The following is a 25,501-nucleotide window of genomic DNA, read 5'->3' as shown; positions in this document are numbered from 1 at the left end:
ACCCTAACGCAGGGAGGCGCCGTTGTGATTCAGACTTGTCTTATCGAGGAAGAAGAAGAAATATCTCACGCATTTCCGGTTTCCTTCTGTTGGCACGCGGAGATCTAAGCGTGATATTCCTTAGGTCGTTAAATCCATCACGATGGTTCGTAAACTTAAGTTCCACGAGGAGAAGCTCCTGAAGAAGGTGGACTTCATCAACTGGGAGGTGGACAACAACCTGCACGAGGTGAAGGTTCTGCGGAGGTTCCGCATCGAGAACAGAGAGGATTACACCAAGTGAGTCCCGGGAGGCTGATGCTAGTCCGAGGAAGACGAGCAGATCATCATGTGTTCGGAAAAGTCTTTCTTGTGTTTAATCCTCTTAGTTTTAAAAAAAATCTTAAAATATTATCTGAATTCCTTCAGTCAAAAATATCTTGGTCAGTCTTGCTTAGCTGCGTCTGTTCAGTGACCTCTGACCTTTTGCACCTCTGCGTCTCTGCATTTGAAGTGCAGGCTTCCTTCGTTTGTTCGCCTTCTGGTGTCCTCAGAACTCTGTGTCTCTCAGGTACAACAAGCTGAGTCGAAACATCAGAGATCTGGCGCAGAAAATCCGAGACTTGGATGAGAAGGATGGTTTCCGAGCACAGAGCAGCCACCGGCTGCTGGAGAAGCTGTGAGTTCCCCGTCACTGCCCCCAACCCCACCGCAGCGATGCATTTCTGCGGCTGCATGACCCCTCCCTTCCCTCCCTAAAGGTACAGCATCGGCCTCATCCCCACCAGACAGAACCTGTCCCTGACGGAGAAGGTCACGGCCTCGTCCTTCTGCAGGTAAGGCGCCGCGCTGAGGCACGCTCTGCCCCTCAGCGGCCTGAAGCTGAACGCTGTGCTCCTGCAGGAGGAGGCTGCCCTGCATCATGCTGAGCCTCCGGATGGCCCAGAACCTGAAGACGGCCATCACCTTCGTCCAACAGGGACGTATCCTTGACTGCTGCGTCTGCAGAGCCCGTTTGAGGGTTTTCATTCACGTATGACGGCGTGTTGTTCTTGACCCGGAGGCAGACGTGCGCGTCGGTCCAGACATCGTCACAGACCCTGCTTTCCTGGTTACAAGGTTAGGTTTCTTCTCCAACCTTCCCTAAATCCTGAATGCCCTGAGATAACGAGGATGTGATCCCCGATTAGGAACATGGAGGATTTCGTCACATGGGTGGACTCCTCAAAGATCAAGCAGCACGTCATGAACTACAACGATGAGGTGGGTGGGGCTTTTCAGACCGGCTGCAGATGACCAAATGGTCATGAGCGTGGACTGAGCGTGGTCCACGTCTGTCGGTTCTGTGCAACTTGTTCTCTCCTCACTGAGGTTCCCGCTGTGTTCCTCCTGCAGAGGGATGACTTTGACATGACGGCGTGAGTGTGGACGACAGGAGGAAGGACTCTGGCGGTGATCCGCTCTGATCCTGCAGGAGCCCATGTGCCTTCTCTCAGCGGGGTCACTCGTGCTTTTGGTGTTTCCTGTGAGCCCGCAGGTTTATTTCTGCAGAAGTGGTTGTTCCTCTGATGTTTTTTAGGGAGGATTCACAAATTCACGGCCTCTGATGCCGTCAGATCACTGTTTGGGCTCAGAATCGGCCTAGCTTCAGAGGCCGCTCCATCGGACTTCATGAAGGCGGTTTGGTCCCTGACTCCGCCCACCGGCCCGTTCTGGAGTTGCTGCTCGTTTCTGCAGCAGCTTCAGCCGAAAGGATGCAGAGGTTTCAACAGCAGCAGGACCGTCCTCCTGACCGTTTATCAAAACATCCGGGACCGAGTGTCGGGTCCATTCAGATCTTCAGCTCCAGTTCTCCACATCACAGCTATTTTATTCCATAGATTCAATATTTATGTGAAGTCTGTTCTTTAATTATCAGCAGATCGGCTGGTATTCAGCCCACAAAGTACAGCTTTTCTGTTTTCTTTGAACGTTTTTTAATGTTATTCCAGATTTATGAGCATTTGTGTTTATTAAAGTAAATCTGTGTGATGAAACCAGAATAAACACAATGAAATCCAGATTTTATTTGACGTCTTCATGTTTCACCTCACATTTATGCATTTTAAACCACTTCACCACAAGTTCTTGACTGATTTCTGTCTGTGCCTGATGGTTTCTATCCCAGCGTCAAACGTCTTCATGCTGTGGACGGTCTCTTTGGCGATGGGACCACTGATGTGCAGCGGAGTATCCCACGCTCACGTCCGGCCGCCGTGGGTTTGAATCTGAAAGTGTCACTTTGCTGCATTTTTTCAGACAACTGGCTTCAGTAAATCCTTGGATCTGAGCTTTGAGTCCGGCTTTCTTCAGAGCTGAGATGAACCTTAAGACGGGCATGAAATGCTGGACCGCCGCAGCAGGGGTCACATGACCTCTGACCTGCAGCTGTGCGTGCGTCCTGCAGGAGCTAAAGAGCGGGACTCGAGCTGTTACGGCACCATCAGCAGTGCATCTGGAAATGTTTGTCATTTCTCATGAAAACAGATCCAGACAGTCGTCCAGTGAGCAGCTGTCCTCTTCGTCGAGCTCGGCGTGGGTCTGACTCTGGTGCCTCTTCCTCCTCCGTCTGTACACAGCGGCCTGGTTCTCCTGCTCTCCGGGAGTGACGGCCGGATCTTCTGCCCCCTGCAGGTCCGGGGTTTCTGCTGTCAGAGCTGCCTGGAGGATCTGGAAAAACCTGAACAGAGTTTCAGAGGCTGTCCAGTTCTTCAAACGACCTGGGAGTGGACACCTCACTGACCTGTGGATGCGTCTGAAGTTCTCCTCCATCTTCTGATTGGCTTTCTGTGTCAGGAAGTGGACGTACTCTTCTCCAACCAGGAGCTTCCCGCCGTGGCTCAGAGGAACCTCCAGGCCGTGGGTGCTGCGGACGGCCTGCACATCACAGGAAAGGTGATTATCTGGACTGCTCTGTCCTCACAGTCCGTCTGTCCTCCAGGACGGTGTCCCATGAACAGAGACACACGGGAGGCTTGTAGGTTCTGACTCTGGGATCACTCAACGCCTTCAGAACAGTTCCTTCATCTGCAGCTTCCCAGAGGAGACCCGTATTCAACCGACACAGAGAACACCAAACCTTTTTTATTTTTGTGTATCCAGAAGTCAGTAATGAGGTTTGAATCTACAAATATCTCAGACTTCCACACAAAATGATCTCACTATAATAGCATCAGGACTATTTTGACGTGAAAACGAAGCCTTGTCTTTTTCTGATTCTGGTTCAGGTGGACACCTGTTGTTGAGACCCGGCTAAGCTTTTCACAGCAGCATTTAATGATGTCACTGCGCCTCAGGTGAAGGAGCTGCTCAGGTTATCGGTTGATCCCAGCACCGACGGACGGCGTACCATGATGATCTTCCCAGATCTGCTGACGGTGAGCCCAGAGTTCCTGAAGCCGGAGTTGACAGCCACCGAGTGCTGCGGGACAAACGATACGGTTCAAGCTCACTTGGAGTCTGGATCTCATCACTGTGGATTCACTTCTTCCTAAGCTAACCTTGTAAGAAGTAACCTGTGGGTCACGTGACCTCCCCTTTCATTAATACATCTCAACAGTACTACGGTAACTCAGTTAGTGGTCCCAGCCTTCATAGAAGACGCAGTAGTAACATTTTACCAGGTTTCTGCGCAGCATCAGAAGATCTTTTCCACATATGAAAGTCATCTGCACATTGGCGAAGACGCGGCGTGCAGCTCTCACCAGCAGCTGTGCGTCCTCTAACCGGTGACACTGAACGTGGAGGACGAAGGCCTCAAACTTCAGCACCGCTTCCCCGCTGGACCTGCTCAGAGCGGACACCTGGAACAGAAGCCACACCGTGCTCAGGAACCGGCGTGATGAGGATTGGTAACGCAGGCTGGCGCGCTCACCAGGTCTTCAGACCTGCAGGGGTCATGGGAGATGAAGAGCCACCGGCAGTCCTTCTTCTGCACAACACCGCCCTCTGGAGGCTGCAGGGCAGAAGCACAACAGATGAAGGCTTGCCTTGGGAACTTACCCATTACACAATCTAAAAACATTTCCCATCTCCAGGATATCAGCTCTGTGTTCATCCAAACAGGCTATGATAAAACACTGAGTAGTTAGGAATATGAAAGATCATAAAATATATTTTATTTGTGTTTATTTGATTCTATTAAAGCAGTTTTCTTTCAACCTTTTTTGAGCCACAACACACTTTAACCTTGACAAAAATCCCGCAGCACACCAGCATCCAAAAATTAAAAAAAGAAGAAACTCATAGTCTGTATTGATCTACAGTCGCTCTACAATCTCACATGCTTTTTTGTGATAATTATGGTAGAAAAAGCTGGAAGCTGCAGCGTTTTTTTCTAAAAGATGCAATAAAAGTTAAGTTAGAATATTTAAAAACTGTTTGATGTGTGTTCGTTGTGGTTTCAAGACGTTTAACAACGACGACTCATTGTACACTGAGGCCCTGTCACTTTAACCCAATGCATCATGCTTTTTAAATTTCGCTGGCATTGGTGCCAGGATCGTCTGTACCCAAACTCGGCCATTTCACATGAAATTTCTTCAAAAACCGCCTGGTTGCGATAAGAGCCCTGGAGTTTGGCCCGAATCGAGCTGTCACCCCAAATATTAATCAAATCTATGACCTCGCTTCCCTTCCACTGACTGGTTTCAACAGCATCGTCCGCCATGGTTGATGTTTATGTTCTCATTCCCGCCTACTTCAACGCAGAATTATGACTTTTGTAGCGTATCAATAACGTACGGGTCGGATACATTTGATCTGGCCATTCAGACGGAGGTCGCATTTCAAAAGATCGGATCTGTGTCGTTCAGACTGTCATGAAAGATCAGATACAGGCCGCATAGGGGGAAAAATAATCGGAATATGGTCGTTTCAGCCTGCAGTGTGAACGTAGTCTTTGATAAGAATGACGGTACCGCTATTTAGCTGCAGCTTCAGCTCTGTTTTTGGAAAAGCCCCCCCCCCCCCCCCCCCCCTCAATTGTCTCCACCAATCATTCCTGGAGGCTTAATCATACATCATCAGTCTGACCAATCAGAATTGGTTATAGTCTTTACTTCCTTGTTCCAATTTAGCTCCTAAAGTCTCTCAGTTCCACCAAAAATACCAGCTATAGCTCATATTTAGCGGTGTAGCTTTCTACAGAATCCAGTGTCGGACGTGGAACAAGTGAACAAAACAATGAAGCTCAGAGAAGAGAGTCTGTCTGCCATTGGCGGCAGTTTTTAGCACTACATCTCCCATGATGCATTGTGTTTAAGTAACAGCGTCTCAGCATATAATGAGTCTTCCCTGATCAAACATATTGTGATCATATAATTGTTCAAAAATTTCAGTTGCCTTTGCACCAACATTGAAATACATATAAGAAAACAGATAAATCGCAATTTAGAAAGAATATATTTGTTTTTTTGTGAGGTTCCATAAAATTACATGTTAATAAACTGAAGGAAAAAACAACTATCAGGGTAAAATTACAAATAATTTAGTTGAAAATTATTACGTAAAACTAACTTAACTTTTATTACATCTTTTAGAAAAAACAGCTGCAACTTCCAGCTTTTTCCTCCACAATTATCACAAAAATGTATGTGAGATCTTGGAGGGATCAATGCAGACTAGAGTTTCTCCTTTTCTAATTTTTGGATTCTTTTGTGCCGCGAGATTTTTGTCAAGGATAAAGTGTGCAGTGGCTCAAAAAAGGTTGAAAAACACTGTACTAAAGGGCCGATATCCTGCTGTTCTTAAGCCTTTCAGAGTGAACTAGATCCATATATATCATCATTTAATATAACATTTTTTAATTAAATATTAGTTATTTTTACAGCTCATTTTCCTACCAGGAAGTAAGAAGACTTGATCTCTGAGGCTCCGCCTTTCTCTGCTTGTGGGTGCCGCCCATTTCATGACATCATCCTAGAGGCGTGTTATGAAATGTTCCTACCAGCCCTCACTGCACACGTGCAGTCTGAAATGATGTCATAATTCTCCGTTTTGGCAGACGGCCCATGAATCTGTGCTACCTCTTGGATCTTATGGTTACTTTATGATGGTTTTCGTGACTTTAGGTTACATTTAATTGTGTGCTTAATGCAATGCTGCACTTGCAGCTTAGCTCTGAACCTCTAGGCGAGCTGCTACTTAACTTTTGGGACTTGTAAACCGCTTTCACACCGTAACATAACTCTGTGTCCTCCTCCCCCGTCAATCTTTCCTATCCTGCTGTGTCAATCGGTACATTTGGCACCAAAATGAGAACAAAAGTCACAGTTTTGACATAAAAACTCCAAAATGTTTTTTTCATCTTCTAATCAGTTTGTTCCCTTTCGGGGTCTCGGGGCTGCTGGAGCCTATCCCCGGCACTTTTGGATGAAAGCAGGGGACACCCTGGACAGGTCGCAAGTCTGTCACATGGCCACAATCACACAACCATGCACACACACACCTAGGGACAATTTAGAGTGACCAATGAACCTATGAAGCATGTTTTTGGAAGGTGGGAAGCTGGAGAAAACCTACTCATGCACGGGGAGAACACGCAAACTCCACACAGAAAGGTCCCCCATCGGCGTTCTGGTTCAGGTCCCCCAGCCGGGACTTGAACCTTCTTGATGTTAGGCAGGAGCGCTAACCACTGCACCACCGTGCAACTCCAAAATGTTGTTTAAAATATATACATTTCTTTCCGATCATAATAAAACCACATTTTTGTCCAGATTCATGTTATTTCTTTCTCTTATGAGGTGGATTACCAAAACATTCCACTGATCTGCTCCTGGTCGGCCCTTCTGGACATTTTATAACCCTTTTTGTGGTCCAGAAGTTATTTTCCTTTGGGCTTTTCCCTTCAAGGTTCGCCACAGCCAATCATCTTCCTCCATGTAACCCTGTCTTCTGCCTCCTCTAACAGCAGCTACCTTCATGTCTTCCTTCTCTGCATCCAGAATCCTCCTCTCTGGTCTTCCTCTAGACCTCTTGCAGCTCTAGACTCCTTCCACCGATAGATTCACCGTCTCTCCTCTGGACGTGTCTGAACCATCTCAGTCTGACTTTATCTCCACAACCTCTAACATGTGTCTGTCCCTCTGATGTCCTCATTCCTGATCCATCCTGGTTCCTCCCAGAGAGAACCTCAGCATCTTCATCTCTGCCCACTCTGCACTAGACTAAAGGCATTGAGAGTTTTACCATTCCTCCTAAATGCACACGTCAGATAACTAAGCAAAATTAGGGTCAAAGGTTTGATCTGTAGTTATTAGAATACCTATAAACTTGCATTTTTATGTCTAATGTCTGTTCAAAATTACTTAATTACACGCTCGTGCATCCGCTTCCGCGCTCTCACCCCGTCCATGAGCACGATCCTGCCGGAGCACGAGCTCGTGGTGAAGAACCGTTCCTGCGAGTTCAGGAGACACACCACATGCCGCGCGCGCTCGTCCACGCTCCCCTTCCGGCTTTGATCCAGTTTCCCCAGAGTCGTATTTTTCCACTGAGCAAAGGTTTCCATGGAAACAGCCATGGATGCGCTCTGGAACCCGCGTGCAGGGTGCCCACACCAAAACACTCAGGCTGGAGCTTCTTCTTCTTCTTTTTCCAGGAGGCGACAGCGACGCCGTTTGGAGTCACTTTCGCCCCCTAGCGGAGCGCAATGGAATTTAAGGGAGAACGAGAAGCTGTTCAGTTTATTTCAGGGTTTTCAATGTTAAAGAATATAAACAAGCAGTGGGATACTGTTTTCCTAAATTTTAACATTTAAATAACTAAAAAATTAAAGGGAACAATTTACAAAATATTTAATAGGAAGACTAATAAGTTCCCTACCTCAATGTAATGGTGATTCACTCATGTGGAATCTGGCAAAATAATAACTTATAATAGAAACATCGAGCCTATTCATTCAATAGAACCAAATAGAAAAATCCTGCATATAGTTTTGGGTTTGAAGAGAAGAGCTGAAGCAAATAATAATTTCACAATAGGTCAGATAAAAGAAAAAAATCTACCAAAAGTGGAGTTCTAAAGAGGTTTAAAGACCGACCACACCTGCCTTTCTTCCTTTCATTGCCCAGCTGCATCTACTTCTGCTCTACTTTTGTTGTTTTCCATTTGTGAGGCAGAAAAAACGTTTAACACATTTCTATTAAACACTGCTAAACCTCTGCTGAGTCTCTGATGGCAAATCTTTCTGTGATACTTTGCAGAGTTTGGTGGAGCTAAATACAAGAGAACCAGACCCAAACTAAGGCCCTGGACTCAAATAAAAGCGTCTTGTGGTGGACAGAGCTGTTGTAGAGATTGTTCTGTCTGCATCTCCATCCTGCTGTTGCAGCTGCTAATGGACCTCTTCTGTTGCAGGGAGGGATTCTTCTGTTCATCTTGTCAGCTTCCTACTGCCTCATTGCTGCAGTTACCAACGTTTGCCTTCAAAGAGATGTTCCAGTAGTTTTTCCTGTTTGAATCTCTGTAATAATGCTCCTCTTGACAGAATCTGGCTCTGCTGGAGATTTCCTTTCAACTGAAGCACCAGTTGGAAGCACTGGTGCTTGAATGTTTCCTACGTTTTTCCCTGCTTTTCGATGAGTTAACGGCTGACGTGGATCAGTGATGGCGGTCAAAGAAATTAACGCCACTGACTGCATCCTGCTCTTGTCTTCCTTTCTTGTGCTCATAATTAGAGACCTCAGCATAGCCGGAAGCCGTTATTTGATCCCTCTTGCAAGGCCATCACTGGCCATTGTCAGAGCAGACAAACACAATATTACCAGGTGCAAACAGTGTCCTGCAAAGGCACGAGCATTAAGCCTTAGGGCCCCTGTCACCTGCAAAAAAAAAAAAAAAACATCACAAAACATGTGTGTAATGAATATAAAACCATAATTTACTGCAGCAGAGGGACTGGACACCTGGCTTTGCCTCAGAGAAGGTCATGCGTGTCTGCTGTGCTGCTCAAAAGGAGGACCACAATTAGATTTGTCAAAGTACAAAAGAGATGTGTCTTTGTCTGTTGAGGATGGAAGATTCCTTTTTCACATTTTAGACTTTTATACCAGACAGCAGTGGATGCAGTTTATTATTCTCAGGCAGAAATGTAGCTGTTGACATTTTGTTTAATACTTTTAGGCAGATAGCTTCATAACAGCTGTCACAACGCTGGTTTTTAAATCCAGTAGTGCTTTTACTAATTAACACTAGAGCTGTTGCCGGCGACAACAAAGTGACCCACGCTCTTTGAACCGCCGTAACTCTTCAACCATTTACACAATTAACATCATTCGATTATTTTCATGACTATGAAAATTGTAGATTCACAATGAAGGCATCAAAACTATGAATTAACACATGTGGAATTATATACATAACAAAAATGTGTGAAACAACTGAAAATATGTCATATTGTAGGTTCTTCAAAGTAGCCACCTTTTGATTTGATTACTGCTTCGCCTAATGTCCATTCCTTGTGTTCTTTCGCCCAAACAAGTCTCTTCTGCTTGTTGCCTTTCTTTAGCAGTGGTTTCCTAGCAGATATTCTACCATGAAGGCCTGATTCACACAGTCTCCTTTGAACAGTTGTTGTAGAGATGTGTCTGCTGCTAGAACTCTGTGTGCCATTGACCTGCTCTCTAATCTGAGCTGCTGTTAACTTTCCATTTCAGAGGCTGGTGACTCGGATGAACTTATCCTCCACAGCAGAGGTGACTCTTGGTCTTCCTTTCCTGGGGCGGTCCACATGTGAGTCAGTTTCTTTGTAGCGCTTGATGGTTTTTGTGACTGCACTTGGGTACACTTTCCGAATTTTCCCAATTTTTCAGACTGACTGACTTTCATTTCTTAAAGTAATGGTGGCAACTCATTTTTTCTGTACTTAGCTGCTTTTTTTCTTGTCATAATACAAATTCTAACAGTCTATTCAGTAGAACTATCAGCCGTATCCACCTGACTTCTGGTGGTCCCAACCCCATTTATAAGGCAAAAAATCCCACTTATTAAACCTGACAGGGCACACAGGTGAAGTGAAAAACATTTCAGATGACGACTTCTTGAAGCTCATCAAGAGAATGCCAAGAGTGTACAAAGCAGTAATCTTATCAAAAGGTGGCTACTATGAAGAACCTACAATATGACATATTTTCAGTTGTTTCACACATTTTTCTTATGTATATAATTCCACATGTGTTAATTCACAGTTCTGATGCCTTCAGTTTGAATCTACAATTTTCATAGTTATGAAAACAAAGAAAACTCTTTGGATGAGACGGTGTGTCCAAACCTTTGGTCTGTACTGTATGTTATGTTAATGCGTCTCTCTATATTCAGGGGAAACGACTGTTTCTCTGTTCACACAATGATATGTTCCAAACATGATAAAGGCTTACACTTTGACAAAGATACAGCACTTTTGATGTTTTCTAAGTGTTGGAGGTCAACACTAACCCTCGACTTGGAAGGAAGGTGTTGAATAAGAGCTGTGGGGTCAGTTTTCCATATGTGGGTGCAACGTGGTGTCAACAGGTGAGGACGTCCAATCATACATCATACATAAATACACTACAGACCAAAAGTTTGGACACACCTTCTCATTCAAATGAAGGGGAAGGTGTGTCCAAACTTTTGGTCTGTACTGTACATACATGCTTCCTTCCTTCCTTCCTTGCTTCCTTCCTTGCTTCCTTCCTTCCTTCCGCACGCACACACACACACACACATACATACATGTTTAAACTCTCAGTCCATCCTTTTTTGGGGTCTACTTTGACTAGTTCTCACACTTTTACTTCTGAAATACGAGATCTTTTGTTTTATCTCACTTTAATTCAGCTAGTTTTATCCTTAACTCTTGGATTGTAACCATCCGTTTTCTCGGTTTCATTAGTAAATCTGTGTTTCGTTTGCGTTTCAGATGTTGTGTTTACTGTTAAAAATCTTTTCTTTGAACATAACTGAGTAGATGCGTTTCTGAAACTGGGAGGTGAAATGTGCCCTGCATGCGCCTGTCTATTAATAGTCTATTAATCAAGGCTTATTTTATGTCACACTCTCATGGTTTTACTACTGCAGCTCGTTAGGATATTCAGACGATGGTTTGAGAGTTTCCTTTGGATTATTTTTAATTTGATGTTGCTTTAAAAACACTATAGCAGACTGTCTAAGTGTTGTTTGCGCTGAACACCGGTGGTAGTGGTCTGTCAGCAGATTGTAGTGTCGCCCTGAGGCAGAACCGTCACCCCATGTCCTGAGGGCCATATCCTACATCTCACCACCACTCAGTCATGCTGCTCTGCTGAAACTAGGTTTTTAGCACACGTCTGATATCAGACATCAACTTTACAAATCACACCACAAGGTTGCTGGTTTGAACACCAGCTGGCTCCGTTCTGTGTGGAGTATTCGTGTTCGTTTTGTATCTTTGTGGTAGAAAACCACCCTGCAGTTCTGTTCAAACTGAAAAACTCTGATTTTTTTGCAGGAGTGCACAGCTGTTCCCGCTGTTTTTCCTTACTGATGTGTGTGAAATAACCCGTTCTGTCACGGATTAATGTCTGGTTCCACGTCTGTGACAACTGCAGAGCTAAATACAGAACCAAAGCGGAGGCAGAAAAGCAGATGAGACGGAACACTGGAACCACTGAGTGACACAGCAGCGACACCCTATTGTTTAACGACAAAAAAAAGTGGTTGACAACATTTTTTAGTTTTTCTTCTATGCTGTTGCACAAGAGTTTTCACAGAATGAAAAAAGAAAAAGCAGCAAACGTGTTTAGCATTATCAACAACATACAATTAAACACAAAGTTAATTACTAATGTAAAAATATGGTTTTATTCATAAATCTTTATTATATGGATGTGCTTTTATTTTTATCGACGCCAGATTAAATAAAAAAAATAAACGATAAAATACAAAAAACAACTATTTACAAGTCAAATTTTAACTTGCTAAATTTTCTGCTTTTTTCTTTTAAGAGCATTTAAAGTAAAACAACACAAAACACAACATAAAATAAACAAACAACTATTATTCATTTAAACTAGCCTTTTTGTTTGTATGAAACACGTGTAAACATTATATTGTTCACCTTTCAGCTCTTCCACTAGGGGTCGCCACAGTTTTCACTAGCTGCATTTACATTGACTAGAAAATTGTGCAAGTTGGATTTCTGATATTACATTTACCAAAAGGAATTCCAAAAAAAAGTTTTTGTGCTTGGAGGAGGTGGTTTTTTAGGCATATCCAAATTGACATAGTTCTCAAAACTGCAATGGAAACACCAGAGGTCCCACAGCGTCACACAGATCATCCAAAGTTGAGCGTGTCGTGTGGAATTGTTGGATCCACAGCTCCTCTGGAAAATCACCAACCACCATTTCCCAACATGGCTTCATGAGTAGCCCCTCCCACGTGTCAGGAGCTCGCCGCTTCATGGCCTGAAGAGGACGCCGACGTCTTCTCAGATAGAGGATGATGAGCGCTAGTGCTGTGGCAGACACGTGAATGTATCTGCTGTCAATCAAAGTATTGATCACATCCATCGTCGTGTTTCTGAATGACTTATCGTGACAGTTGGTTTGTGTTTATTCCCATAAATAGGATTTAATGGAAACACTGTAGTGGAGAAATTGTGTTTTTTTACATTTCTAGAGTTTTGATAAAGTTTTGCACATAGGTGTGATGGTTATGCAGGTAATGACTCGCACAGGTGGTTCAGAGAATATTTACACTGATTAAGCTTCCTGGTTACGCTTCCTGGATACGCTTCTTGACACAACCCTGTATTTCTTCTGGGCTGGGGACCGGCCCAGGGAGACCTTGTTGCAATGGGTCTTGGACACTGGATGAAGCTCATTGCGCAAATCAAACCCTGATTTCCCGTGTGCTAGTCCTGCATTTTGCCAACTGAGCCATCCAGCGTGTAGACAGGAATTCAACAGACAGAAGACCCGGCTGAAAAAACACAAGCTTTAATTACAGGTTAGAGTGAAAAATAAAGGAATGCATATGTGATGCCAAACATTATTTTCTCCTAATTTTCTAACATCTGAGGTGACAGAGCCTCACCCCTTTTGAACTGCGAATAGCTGCGTTCGAAACCTTCTGGGGGGACGCTCCTGTCCAGGTACAAATGGGATTTGATGTGACCCTTAATATTTGGATCATGTGATTATACATTTAAGTGTTATTTCTTTTGTTGTCTGCAGTAATTACCAGTTTAGATAAAAACCTTAGATAAGCTCCACCTCAGCTGATTAAGGAATAAAGTTTATAGAGGTGGAGGTTAAAACATCTTTTTGCTTGTTTGTGTTCTGTAGTTTATAGTCTAAATGTCCCTGTTGGAGAAGAGACACCTGTTCCAAGGAGGAGTGTGTGATCTGAGAAGACCTGTCCTGCTTGTCCTGCTTGACTCCCTTTCACTGGAACTATGATTGCGCTCTTGGAGAGCCCGGCCATCTTCAAAGGAAGTTACTATCTACACTGTGTGACGCTAATTCTCTCACCAAAATAAAAATGTCAACCTTAGATGAAAAAATTTTCTTTCACAAATCCAATTCAAGTCAAATATATGTTGATGAGTCAACAAATATAAATCGATAACGTAAAATCTAAAAACATGTCAGGTTAGATTCAGAAGAAAACAGAGGAAATGGTTTATTTTGAAACGTGATGCAGGAAACGTGTTTCCCTGTTTTGTGTTTGTCATTCTTTGCTGCGGCAGCGGAGCCGAGCGGAGCCAAACCGAGCCAGCGCAGCGCGGCACAGCGCAGCGCGGTTCGCAGAGCGGACAGGTGCGCGCGAGCGCGGGTGAGCGTGACCGCGGCGCTCCTCTGCCTCCGACACCTGATGATAGAAGGCGGCGCAGTCACGTCCGGAGCAGACGCTGCCCGCACTGCGCAGTCCGCGCAAACGCAGGCATGAACGCAGCCGTCTGAAGTCCCGCTTCACGACTGAGGTCCACCTTTGGGGGGGGGCAAAGGCGGGGGGGTTGGTTGGACGCAGCGGGGAGAACTTGGACGCAGTCAAAATTACGCCGGGAATCAGGTACAGCTCACTGTCTCCCGGCAACGGGAGAAACCAGCGGCTGCCCGGGATGTCGCGCGCCAAGGAGCGGCTGAGGAGCGTAAAGGAGACGAAGGACAGCGTGACGCTGCTGCCCTGCTTCTATTTTGTAGAGGTGAATGTATGTCCGTCTGTCTGCTTGTCTCTGTCTGTCTGGGTGGAGACGGCCTGTGGTGGACCGGCGGGTCCAGACGTCATGACGTCCTCCCAGCTGCAGGATGCTCAGGCTGTGTGGTTGTGCTCGTGACAGTTCTCGTGGATTTGGAGGCTCTTCTGTATGGCAAGCCGTTCTGACATTTAGTGGCCTTTTAGAGAGTCCAGCTGCTGCTGCTGCTGCTGGGACCTCAGATGAAAATGGCCGTTTTGTCTGACTGAAGCTTTTATAGAAACACTCAATAATGTACACAGTCAATGTCAAATAAAGCTCTTTTTTTCATGAAAAACAACAGAAAAACTTTCGATTTGTATCATTCATTCCTCTAAAGACCAGTTCAAATGGTTTAAACACAAAAAAGTAGCTTCAATTTCACACAGAGGTAAAGTCTGAAGCCGCACTATCACACTGCTACAATGTTTGATATTGATTTGATCCTAAACGCTTCACATTTGATCAGTTCCTGCTCACAAACTGCTCAGACCCACATAGTAGTTATGGAAATTTTTTAGCTTTACGTGTTTTGACAAATAACAGGAACAGCACCTATATTCTGAAAGTAATATCAAGCCATTTCAGGATTTTTCTTCTGAAGGGGAGCTAAAGGAAACTGAGCTAAAGCCAAAGTTATTCACTATCAGAATGTAGGAGCACGAGGTCTGGATCTCATCTTTGTTTTTTGTTAACATGAAATTTTTTTCATCGATTTGATTACAGTAAAATTCTAAAAGCGTCACATTTGAACAAATGTTCCAAACAGCGACATCACCAAACACAGATTTAGGTCGTTCATTTGAATCTGAAACAAATGTTTTTGTCACCTTTCATATCAAAAATGTTAAAAGGACTTTTAGTTTGCTGACAAATTGTTTTATATTTGTAAATTAAAATCAAGTAATTAAAGATATGCTCTCTTTCTTAGAATTGTATTTTGTGTATTATTAATTACATAATTTGGGCATTTTGTTACCTTTTGTGTCCATATTTGTTGACAAAGTCACAATAAAGTGGAACTACTATTTATTCATCACTTTTCCTTTCTTTGTTTTTGGAATGGTAACGCAGAAAAAGAATAATGATAAAGCCATTTTTAAAATTATGCATATTGTTGAAAAAATATGTGGTTTGATATTTACACACTTTGCTTTATGATCTTAGTTTGATCTCTCAGAGATCAATGTGTCTGACATAAATGTCATCGTCCTCATTTATGACAAGAAACGACACAATGCAATAACTGGACACATTAACAACAGATTTTCCAAAAGATTCAGTAAATAACTGTTGATAGACGGACACAGACGACTATTTCAATGGACTGTTTTGCTTATATCTGGTTTTGTAGATCAGAGTTTCCCAACCCTGGTCCTCGGGGCACACTGTCCCGCATGGTTTCCATGCTGCCCTGCTTATGCACACCTGATTCAGCTCTTCATCTGAAAATGACAGTCATGAAAGGCAGGTGTGTTTGAGCAGAGGTTGACTGACAGTCTGCCTCAAGGACCTGGGTTGGGAACACCAGGCGACTGAATTCCAACGGAGAAAAACAAAATCCTATCATATTTTCACTTGTGAGAATTGAAAACGAAGCCAAATGATAAAGATAATAGTGTCAGAATGGCTTGTCCCATTTCCATGAAATGAAGAAGCAAGAATGCCAAAAAAATCTATCTTCATTCATTTGTGTTATATTATATTTCAAGAGTTTCCATTTTGGTGAAGTGAATTCATGAACAAATATTCTCCAAGACAAAGATAACATTAAAAAAGGGTTAATTCCTCTGTGAACCCACGTCTACATAAAGGAGCTCGGACAACACCTGTTAAAAAATCTTGCAGTTCTGTTTTGGATGTTGTGTACCTAATTATTGGTAGATATTTATGGCCATATATGGTGCTGATGCTTCTGACAGGCGACTGTGTCCCACTAAATCTCTCGCTGTAAATCAGTCATTTGTTTGTTGCAGGACTGAAGGCAGCTGACGTCTTGTGTTTAGTTCACACACCTCCTCGCTGTTAAACATCCTCTGAGTAAATTTACCGTGGGCTAATCCTGTACCATTTACCGTGGTAATCTACAGTGTCAGTAAGAGAATGGCAGATTAGTCTTTCACTGTCATTAAATGCAGCAATCAAAGTCAAAATAACAGTTTCCTTCTAAATTAGCACAATAAACCATAATAATAATAATAATAATAAAAAGGAACTATTTATTTAGGTGCTGGCAGTGGAAGTGCCTGATGGTGTGAAACCTGTGCTGTAAAAACTGTAAACTTGATTTAGTCGAGCTCAATGAAAACTCAGCTATTGTGTGTAGTCTTTATAAGGAGATGATAGTGAGGAGACCCAGGTGTTGCTTCACGCTGAATATCCACAGGAAAGGTGCTTTAGAGGCTCTTTAGACTGCACAGAGGTTCTAGCAGGACACTAATTTTTAATGCAACTTTCAGAAAGCATACATTGTTGTACCTTTAGATGAAGCAGCGCTGTGCTCTTCTTCTTCCCTTTGCAACAGAAACACTGTGAGGGAGAAGGCTTTTCCTTTGCTGCCGCTAAGTACAGAAGCAGAGTTCAAAATGAACTAGACTGTTGCCTGGACATTACACTACTGTGCCCTGTAGGTGTCGTTGACTGTATTTGAGAACTGGACTGAGTGACTCCTCTCCATGGCGTTCCAAACAGGAAGTACCCCTCTATTTCGCAGTCATCTATTGGTCAGAATAACCATTCTTGCTCTGAGACCTTTTTTAACTTATTCTTGACAGTCCTCATGTTCTTCATGATATTTGTTTTGTATTGGAAGGTATTTAAGTTATAAACTGACCAATCAGAGCCCTCAGTGAAAGTATGTGGTGCCTGATGGCCGTCATATCCAACATTCGAAAACTTTGATTGACAGATTTTGGACCAATCAGTGCTTACTGCTGACAGCTGGCTCCAATGTGGCAACGTGCATATCTTTCATTAGAGCCAGAACTAAGTCCTTTTCAATGGGTGACATCACACTCACTCTCTCCTAAAAAGTTCAAACTAACATTATGTGAATCATTTTTTCTCATGACAACAATTACTGACTGGTCTGTATCACATTTTAGCCGATAGTTGAACCTCAGATCCAGGAACGACAGCGCTGTTTCCGTTCAGGTCGTGGATCAGTGGACCAGCTCTACACCCTCTTTTGGGTGCTGCAGGGTTAATGGGAGTTTGCTCCTCCAATTCAGATGTGTTTTGTGAATTTGGAGAAGGCAGTGTTCTATGGAGGATGCTCTGGGAGTATGGGGAGTCTTACTGAGGGATTTCTGGTCTGTGTATGACCGGAGCAGGAGCTTGGTTTACGTAGCCGGCAGTAAGCTGGACCTGTTCCCGGTGCACATTGGACTCCGGTGAGGCTCCCTTTTATCACAGATTCTGTTGATAATCTTTATTGGTGGTTGAGGATTCCTGCCCCAGGTGGTATCTTGGGGTCTTGTTCACAAGTGAGGAGCATGAATTCGCTTTGGGGAAGAGAAAGCTGAGCCAGAAAACAAAGCGCTCAATTCAATTCAATTCAATTCAATTCAATTCAATTCAATTCAATTCAATTCATCTCAATTTTATTTATATAGCCCAATATATACAACAATGAACGTCTCAGTATGGTTCATACCGGTAATTGTGTAATAAACATGAATCATAAAGAGCATAAAGTCATAGAATTAAACTAAACTGGGCATCCCTGCCCTTAGACCAACCTTCTCTGTAAGAAAAAACTCCTAAAAAAATGGATTCTGGAGAAAAAGAAGTAACCTCAGGGATGTCCACATGAAGGAGGGATCCTCCCCCAGGACAGACAAGCGATGGACCAGAACTCATAGAGCGATTTAGCTTATCTAACTCTACAACCACATGTTTAAATAGTCCAGCAGATGAGCTTCATCCAGATGAAGTTGGGGGACAGCTGGGGGCGTGAGACGATCAAGAGGTAGGGTCCACAGCCAAGTGTAGGAACAGGGAATCTGGAATCACTTCCCTGGAGGGGAGTGGGACAGAGGGACAATACATGAATCGTAGGCACCAAAAGAGGCATGGAGAACTATATGATAAATAAATGATCAAGAATAGAGTAGAGGAAAAGTAGATGAGAGTAGAGGACAGAACCCCAGTGCACCATACTTCCCCAGCTTCTTGTAAGGGTTAAGCTTAGGGTTCAGGTCAGGGCTAGTCTTTAAAATGGGGTGGGGGGTTGGAGGGGAGCATTGTCAGTAGTCTGTGGATTTAGTCTTGGATAGATTGTAGTGCATGTGGGATCTGGACGTCCCTTGAAAATATTTGTGTGGTTGCAGTGAGATCAGATCATCCCTTGAAGTGTGTGTGGTACAAGAGTCAGGTCAGGTCGGGTCGAAGACGGGTTAAGATCCAGGCAGGATCTGGAGCAGCCTAATTGACAGAATAATTGAATCAGTTAGTTCAAAAGGGACCCAGGTCCAAGAGGTTTGTTTTTCCAGGAAATGATTTGAATTGCATAGCTTAAAGGGAGGCTACACCAAATGACTAATACTTTACCCAGATTTAGCAACAGTTCATAACTTACAAATGCTATAATATGAAGCACCTCACTTTTATAATTTCAAAGGACTAGTAAACTGTAAAAAGTCTCTGGACTTGGGCCCTTCTTGAATTAACCCTTGTGCTATCTTAGATGACCCCACCCTTACATTGATGTGTTCTTCCTACCATGACAAAGGTGGATAAAGGTGGAAAGATTTCATGTAATCCATGGACACCAGTGAAGATCACAAATCATTGAAGAAAAATTGTTCAGAGCACTGTCTAGTGGTTCTAGATGACCCAACTCCCAACGTTAAAGTGCCTAGGATAGCACAAGGGTTACACAGGGGCGCTGCCATATTGGATAAAAGTGCTGCCATCTATGGGAAAAAGCAAAACCCATGCAAGAGAAGCCAAACTCCAGGAATTTTGCACTTGACCCTTGTGCTATCCTAGGCACTTTAACATTGGGAGTTGGGTGATCTAGACCCCACAAAACAGTGCGCTGAACTTTTTTCTACAATGATTTGTGAACCTCACTGGTTTCCATGGATTACATGAAATTCTCTCCACCTTTGTCATGGTAGGGAGAACATGTCAATGGTCATCTTGACCCCATTTTAAATGTCAAGCATAGTCAATACATTACAATGGACTTGGGACTTTTTTGTACATAATCAGATGGCTTCTCCCTTAAAACCATAGAACATATAATATCTCTATTTTGAAAAATTGTGGACTTGGGCCCCCTTTGTACTAACCGATTCATTTGTTATTGTTATTGAGTTTATTTAAACACATTAACAGTAAGTTAAATATTCTCTGAATACTAGCTAGTCTGACAATAAGCCTGTCTAAAGAGGAATGTTTTCAGTCTAACTTTGAATTTAGAAATTGTGTCTTCCTCTCTTCGATGAGCTGGGAGTTTATTCCATAAAACAGGGGCTTGGTGGCTAAACGCTCTACCTCCAACTGTACTTTTACTAATTCTAGGAACCACAAGCAGTCCTGCAATCTACCAGTCGATCTTTGTTCTAATACTCACCTATGGTCATGACCAAAAGGAGGTTCCGAATACAAGCGGCTGAAATGACCTTCATCTGTAGGGTGGCTGGGCGCTCCCTTCGAGCTAGGGGGAGGAGCTTTGTCACTCGGAGAGAGCTCAGAGTAGAGCTGTTGTTCCTCCTCATCAAGAAGACACACTTGAGGTTGCTCTGCCATCAGGTCCGGATGCCTCCTGGACACCTTCCTGTGGAGGTGTTCCGGGCATGTCCAACTAGGCAGAGGCCCCCCGGAAACCAAGGACACGCTGGAGAGACTATGGCCAAATCCAAATTCATTACTTTGCGTCAGACTGTTCAGGCTTTCACGTTGTAAGTTAATTTCTGATAATGCACACTTCGTCGGCCATCAGAGCACTCATCTACGAAAAAATGCGCTTCTCCCGTGGTGGATGGATACCCAGCCTTAAGTGACTATGGCTCCCCAAATAACAAATTCGAACACAGCTTAAGCTCCAAATGCCCCATATAATAGTGCAAAAGGGAGGAGCCGTAGGGTTATAGATTGAATTTGTATTCGTCTATCTACATCCATCGGCTGGCCTGGGAACGCCTCGGGGTTCCCCCCCAGAGGAGCTGGAGGAAGTGGCCAGGAAGTCTGGGGACTCCCCCCCCCCCGACCCAGTCTCGGATGACTGGAAGAAGATGGATATCAACTTTTTCTAACTTTTTTACTTTGCATGGTGGTAGTTGCTTTAGCTTACAGGGTTGTAATGATAGTACTTTTGGAAAAAAAAAATTTCTGAGGTGATATTAATACAATTTTGACAATCACTTTACTAAAAGAATACTTTAATGATACATTAGTCTTATAAGACTTCTGCATGGTAGTAGGTGCACTGTAGTCAGGGCAGAGCTAGCCTGGATTTGTTTAACGAAACACTCAAATTCTCAACAAAACTAGTCACAAATTGGATTTATGCCCCGACCTTCCATTCCCAAATATGATACCAACTCAGAGGTCCTACATGTTGCTGGACCTCAAAAACCACAGGAGATGGGTTTTAAAAGGGGGCAATTTCTCACTGACTCCCATTTTAAAAGGTTTTCAAACAGTTTTGAATTTTTTTTATGTTTATTGCTTCACGGGGCGGCCGTGGTGCAGCGGCAGGGCGGTCGACCCATGATTGTAAGATTGCAGGTTCGATTACCACCTTGCACACCCATGTGTCAAAGTGTCCTTGGGCAAGACATTGAACCCCAACTTGCCTCTGGTAGGAGGTTGGCGCCAGTGTTCGGCAGCGGAGCCGCCACCAGTGTGTGAATGTGTGTGTGCCTGGGTGAATGGAACTGTGACTGTAAAGCGCTTTGGGCCTTCGAAGAAGGTAGAAAAGCGCTATTTAAGTATACACCATTTACTGTTTTTTATTCATGACAATATCTGCGGGGAGTCCATCCAGTTTCTAAATCCGCTTAATCCTGTTTAGGGTCATGGGGGGTTGCTGGAGCCTGTCTGTCAGGAAAAGGCACGGACACCCCTAGGAGGGTTTGCCAGTCCATCACAGGGTCACACAGAGCCAGAGAACCACACACTCTTACAGTCACATCTAAAAGACAATTTAGAACTACCAAAAAAAGAAACTATGAAGCATGCTTTTGGACTGTGGAAGGACACCAAAGTACCATGTGGACCAAAGTACCCTGTGGATCCACAGGTTCACTCAATAAAACTCATTTAATTGCCCAGTCAGCCGTTTGTTGTGCTGTTCAGAAAGGCAGAGAAAGCTGCAGTCAAGGTTCCACTACAGGCTTGATTTTTGCCATTCAGAATTCTATGGGTGGTTAGTGATTCTCAGTCCAGTGTTAATGTGTCAATGGTTCAACCAATCAGGTACAACACTCACAGTGCATTCTTGCTTGAGAAAGCAGAGATTGACAATTATAACTTAGTGTCCGTAACACTAGTTGTTGCACTTTTGCCCTGGTTCAAGTCCGACTTTGGATCTTTTCTGCATGGAGTTCGTGTGCACGTTCTCCTCATGCACGTGTGGGTTTCCGGCTGGCACTCTGGCTTCCACCAGAAGCCAGCAGATTTAATTCAATTCAATTTAATTCAGTTTTATTTATTTAGCCCACTATTACAACACAGTTGTCTCAACTGGCTTCACTAATTTTACAGAACATAAAATCAGTTCTAAAATACAATAGCTGTTTGCTAAACTAAACTAAACGCACTAAATTGGACATCCCTGCTCTTAGACCCGCCTTCTCGGTAAAGGAAAATTCCTAAAAAGCCAGAGGACTTGATGGGCTTAAAAGATGAATGATAAAACACTTGAACACTATTCATTGTCATAAGCCTATTCAAATTTAAATCTAAATCAAATTTGTCATGCCTATCTTACCCTGAGTGGCTCCTTGTCAATCAGTTTTGTCAGCCATTTATAGAGGATGCTCCTTATTTACAGCCTGCAGTCATTTAGGCTAGTCTCTGTCAGATTCTTTCACTTTCATAATAATTGACAATCATCCTAAAACAGCTTATATATTTATATTATCAAGCCACTGGAGGACCCTGAACTCATAACTGGAATGGAAAAACCCCAGTTTGTCAGGAAAACAGGGACAAACCTAACATGAGGTTTGAATGAACCATCTATCTGTTTGCCAGCCGCTAATCTGGAACTGAAAAGAAAAGCTGACAGGGGTCTTGTTATTATCCAGATGTTTACTAATTTCCTCAACAGTTTTCTGAGTGTCCATGACCTTTCCTACCTTCGCGACACAGAATATAAAATATTGAGTATAAACATTTTTATGGCTCAGTTCCTAACAAGCAAACCAGACAAATTGCATAACTTTTCTGACATTCAAAACCTACTTTTCAATTGTCTTGAGTCCTCTTTACTTGTTAACCTTTGGAATACCATAACTCTTCAACCGCTCAAGTGAATTCTAATGAGGAGAAAAGCCGCCTTGTGCTGAATTGCAACACTTTACAGTTGCGAAGTGCTTAAGCCATTTGTGTGCCATACTTTACTAATACAAAGCCGATGTCCAAAGCCACCTTTTCGCCGCCAGAATCAACTGATTCACGGGGATCGCGTGAACAGTTGAAGAGTTACAGGTGTTCATAGAGTGTGTGCCATTTAGGTGTCGCTGGCGTCATCTCTGGTATCAAAGGGTTAAAAGCTGCACTTCCGTTCTTCTCCCCAGAAATCCCATTCACCAAAACACCAGTTTTATGTCCACAACAGAAAATCCAACATAAAAAGGAAATTTCAAACAAAATAGAGGAATCTTCTCACCAAAAGTTGATTCAAACGGAAGGTAAAGTCACATCCAAACCAGAAACAGTTAAGTTTGAGTTGTCCTCAGCAGTTTATCTAAGCAAACTGAGTTTTTTTCCTTCGGGGCCCCTTCTGTCCCTTTCACCAGTCTAATTCATCCATCTTCTAAACCTGTTTTACCCCTTTCGGGGTCATTGGGCTGCTGGAGCCTATCCCGGCCACTTTTGGGTGAAGGCAGGGGACACCCTGGACAGGTCGCCAGTCTGTCGCAGGGCCACAATCACACACTCATGCACACACACATTCACACCTATGGACATTTTAGAGTACCCAAAGAACCTATGAAGCATGTTTTTGGACGGTGGGAGGAAGCTGGAGACCCCGGAGAACAACCACGCATACACGGGGAGAACATGCAAATTCCACACATTGGTGATTCTGTTTCGGGCCTCCCAGCCGAGACTTGAACTGGAGCCTTCTTCTTCAATTCATACCAGCTCAGTGGCCTTGTGGTAGAGTGTCCGCCTCCTGGTTTGGTACTCAGCTTTAACCCTTGTGCTATCCTAGGCACTTTACCATTGGGAGTTGGGTCATCTAGACCCACTACACAGTGCGCTGAACCTTTTTTCTTCAATGATTTGTGATCTTCACTGGTGTCCATGGATTACATGAAATCTTTCCACCTTTATCCACCTTTGTCATGGTAGGAAGAACACGTCAATGTAAGGGTGGGGTCATCTAAGACGGCACAAGGGTTAAGGGGTTGGATTGGGGAGGATTAAACCACCAAATGGTTCCTGAGTCTGCAGCTCACCGCTCCCCCGGGGGGGGGGGGGGGGGGTCAAATGTGGGGAACAACTAATGGAACTTACATCTATTGTTAACTAAATGTTTTGGTGTATGAAGCTGGTACCTTATGGCTTGCCGCTTTTGGAAGATGTCTACCTGAGTCAATAATAAACCTTTTTACAATTACAAGTGGGCTTAACCTATTTTTTGAGTCCAATACTTGAACATTAATAAATCCTTCTATGAGCTACTGAGATCCATGATTGATGTGATTGTAAAAGGGAAGGGTAAAATTTTTACATGACCGGATTCTGTAAGCCCTGACACTGATATGTGTCATGTAATTGAGTTCTGGTATATCGCCTGTCTGTCCTGGGGGAGGATCCCTCCTTCATGTGGACACCCCTGATGTTTCTTCGTTTTTTCCGGATTCAGTTTTTTTAAAGAGTTTTTCCTTACCGCGAAGGAGGGTCAAAGGGCAGGGATGCCAGTTTAGTTTAGTCTGTTTAGTTCAAGTTTTAGTATTATCTTATTGAATTCTATGCATTTATGATCCTTTTTGATTGTATGTTTTCCTTACAATTCCAGCACGAAGCCCACTAAGACGACTTTTGTTGTGAATTTGGGCCACACAAATAAAATTGTATTGAATTGAATTGAATTGAATTGAATTGAATTGAATTGAATTGAATTGAATTGAATTGAATTGATGCATAGAAATGCGGATGACTGGCCAATGGTTTAACCCCAAGTTACTTAGTAGAATTTTCTTAGAAACATTGCTGTGAAGTGTCTTCCTCCAAAACCTGCAGCCTGTTGTTAAATGTCCCACAAAATGTGTTTTAATTAGTGGTACTGTGCAGGGCACATGGAGCCTGACTGATGTGTTGGAAAAGCCTGTAGGTAGCAGTAACTTGTGTATTTTACATGGTGATGCAGTGGTACGAAATCTTTTGCCATGTTTTTTGACCGACTACATGTAGAACCGATCAGAATCTCTGCTTTTTTTCCTCCTGTCCTCCACTGCGCATCTGTGAGTCTCCTCGATTTTAGCATCTCACTCAGCACCTCATCATCCCACTCACCAGCTGGCTGCTAGGCAACGCGACCCTCTGAATGGGGGGTATTTTTAAATCTGTGTGCTCAAGGCTGCAGACATTATGGAGAGGAGAAATGTCTTCCTGCAGCCACAAAGGCTTTGGGTAATATTTCTATATTCGTTTTTGACATTAGCCTTGGTCAATGTCACGTCTGAAACCATGAAGGGAGGACAGAGATGTGTGTCAGACTGTCAAGCTGAAGCCTTTTTCTTTGTTGTTGGCCAGCAATGTATAAATACGATGGTGCTAGGGCGGAACGTAGTCTTCTTTCCAGCAGTTTCCACCCCTGTGTGTTTATCTAGGCCAGTAAATTAGGGCAACAGGCTTATGACAATGCATCACAGTGTTTCTAATCACTGATACCACAGTAGTGTGGAGGTGGTAGGAGTTCAGTGCAGAGTGCTGCATGGTCGGCGAGTCTTGTTGTTAGTAAAGCAGCAGGAGGAGGATTTGTGTAATCTGAATCAGAAGACAAATACACATTTAGTTCAACAACATTAATGGTGTCTGTATTATTAACTGACTGTGGCCTGCACATTAATACTGACTTTCGACGGACGTCTTCCG

At 43.6% G+C, this 25,501-nt stretch overlaps 3 protein-coding genes across 7 annotated transcripts in view; 2 read left to right on the top strand and 1 right to left on the bottom strand.

Moving 5' to 3' along the window:
* Positions 1-53: 53 nt before the first annotated feature.
* On the top strand, positions 54-2,039 carry imp3 (IMP3, U3 small nucleolar ribonucleoprotein). Its single transcript, XM_004078630.3, has 7 exons — positions 54-279; positions 551-658; positions 741-815; positions 883-962; positions 1,047-1,098; positions 1,170-1,242; positions 1,375-2,039. Exons 1-7 carry the CDS (start codon positions 143-145, stop codon positions 1,399-1,401), a joined length of 552 nt encoding a protein of 183 aa, XP_004078678.1. The 5' UTR covers positions 54-142; the 3' UTR covers positions 1,402-2,039.
* On the bottom strand, positions 2,028-7,613 carry tyw3 (tRNA-yW synthesizing protein 3 homolog). Of its 4 annotated transcripts, XM_020710757.2 has the most exons (7): positions 7,367-7,456; positions 6,939-7,187; positions 3,893-3,973; positions 3,639-3,821; positions 3,368-3,439; positions 2,762-2,895; positions 2,028-2,698 (listed from the first exon to the last, which is right to left on the bottom strand). In XM_020710757.2, exons 2-7 carry the CDS (start codon positions 6,942-6,944, stop codon positions 2,494-2,496), a joined length of 681 nt encoding a protein of 226 aa, XP_020566416.1. In that variant the 5' UTR covers positions 6,945-7,187; positions 7,367-7,456; the 3' UTR covers positions 2,028-2,493. The 4 variants fall into 4 exon arrangements, with proteins under 4 accessions (XP_020566416.1, XP_011484401.1, XP_011484402.1 ...); XM_011486099.3 differs by lacking the exon at positions 6,939-7,187 and having other exon boundaries at positions 7,367-7,613; XM_011486100.3 differs by lacking the exon at positions 6,939-7,187 and having other exon boundaries at positions 2,028-2,688; positions 7,367-7,613.
* A 6,115-nt stretch (positions 7,614-13,728) lies between these two features.
* Positions 13,729-25,501, top strand: part of LOC101157087 (phospholipid phosphatase-related protein type 4) — a 34,744-nt gene continuing 22,971 nt past the window's right edge. For both annotated transcript variants that reach the window (XM_011486169.3, XM_020710755.2), the window contains exon 1: positions 13,729-14,188. In XM_011486169.3, the coding sequence (XP_011484471.1) occupies positions 14,105-14,188 (84 nt within the window). In that variant the 5' untranslated portion in view covers positions 13,729-14,104. The remainder of the gene's footprint in view (positions 14,189-25,501) is intronic.

Source organism: Oryzias latipes, chromosome 17 (assembly GCF_002234675.1).
Source record: "Oryzias latipes chromosome 17, ASM223467v1".
NCBI classification, from domain to species: domain Eukaryota; kingdom Metazoa; phylum Chordata; class Actinopteri; order Beloniformes; family Adrianichthyidae; genus Oryzias; species Oryzias latipes.
Note: the sequence above shows the minus strand (reverse complement) of the source record. Positions and strands in the feature narration are given on the sequence as shown.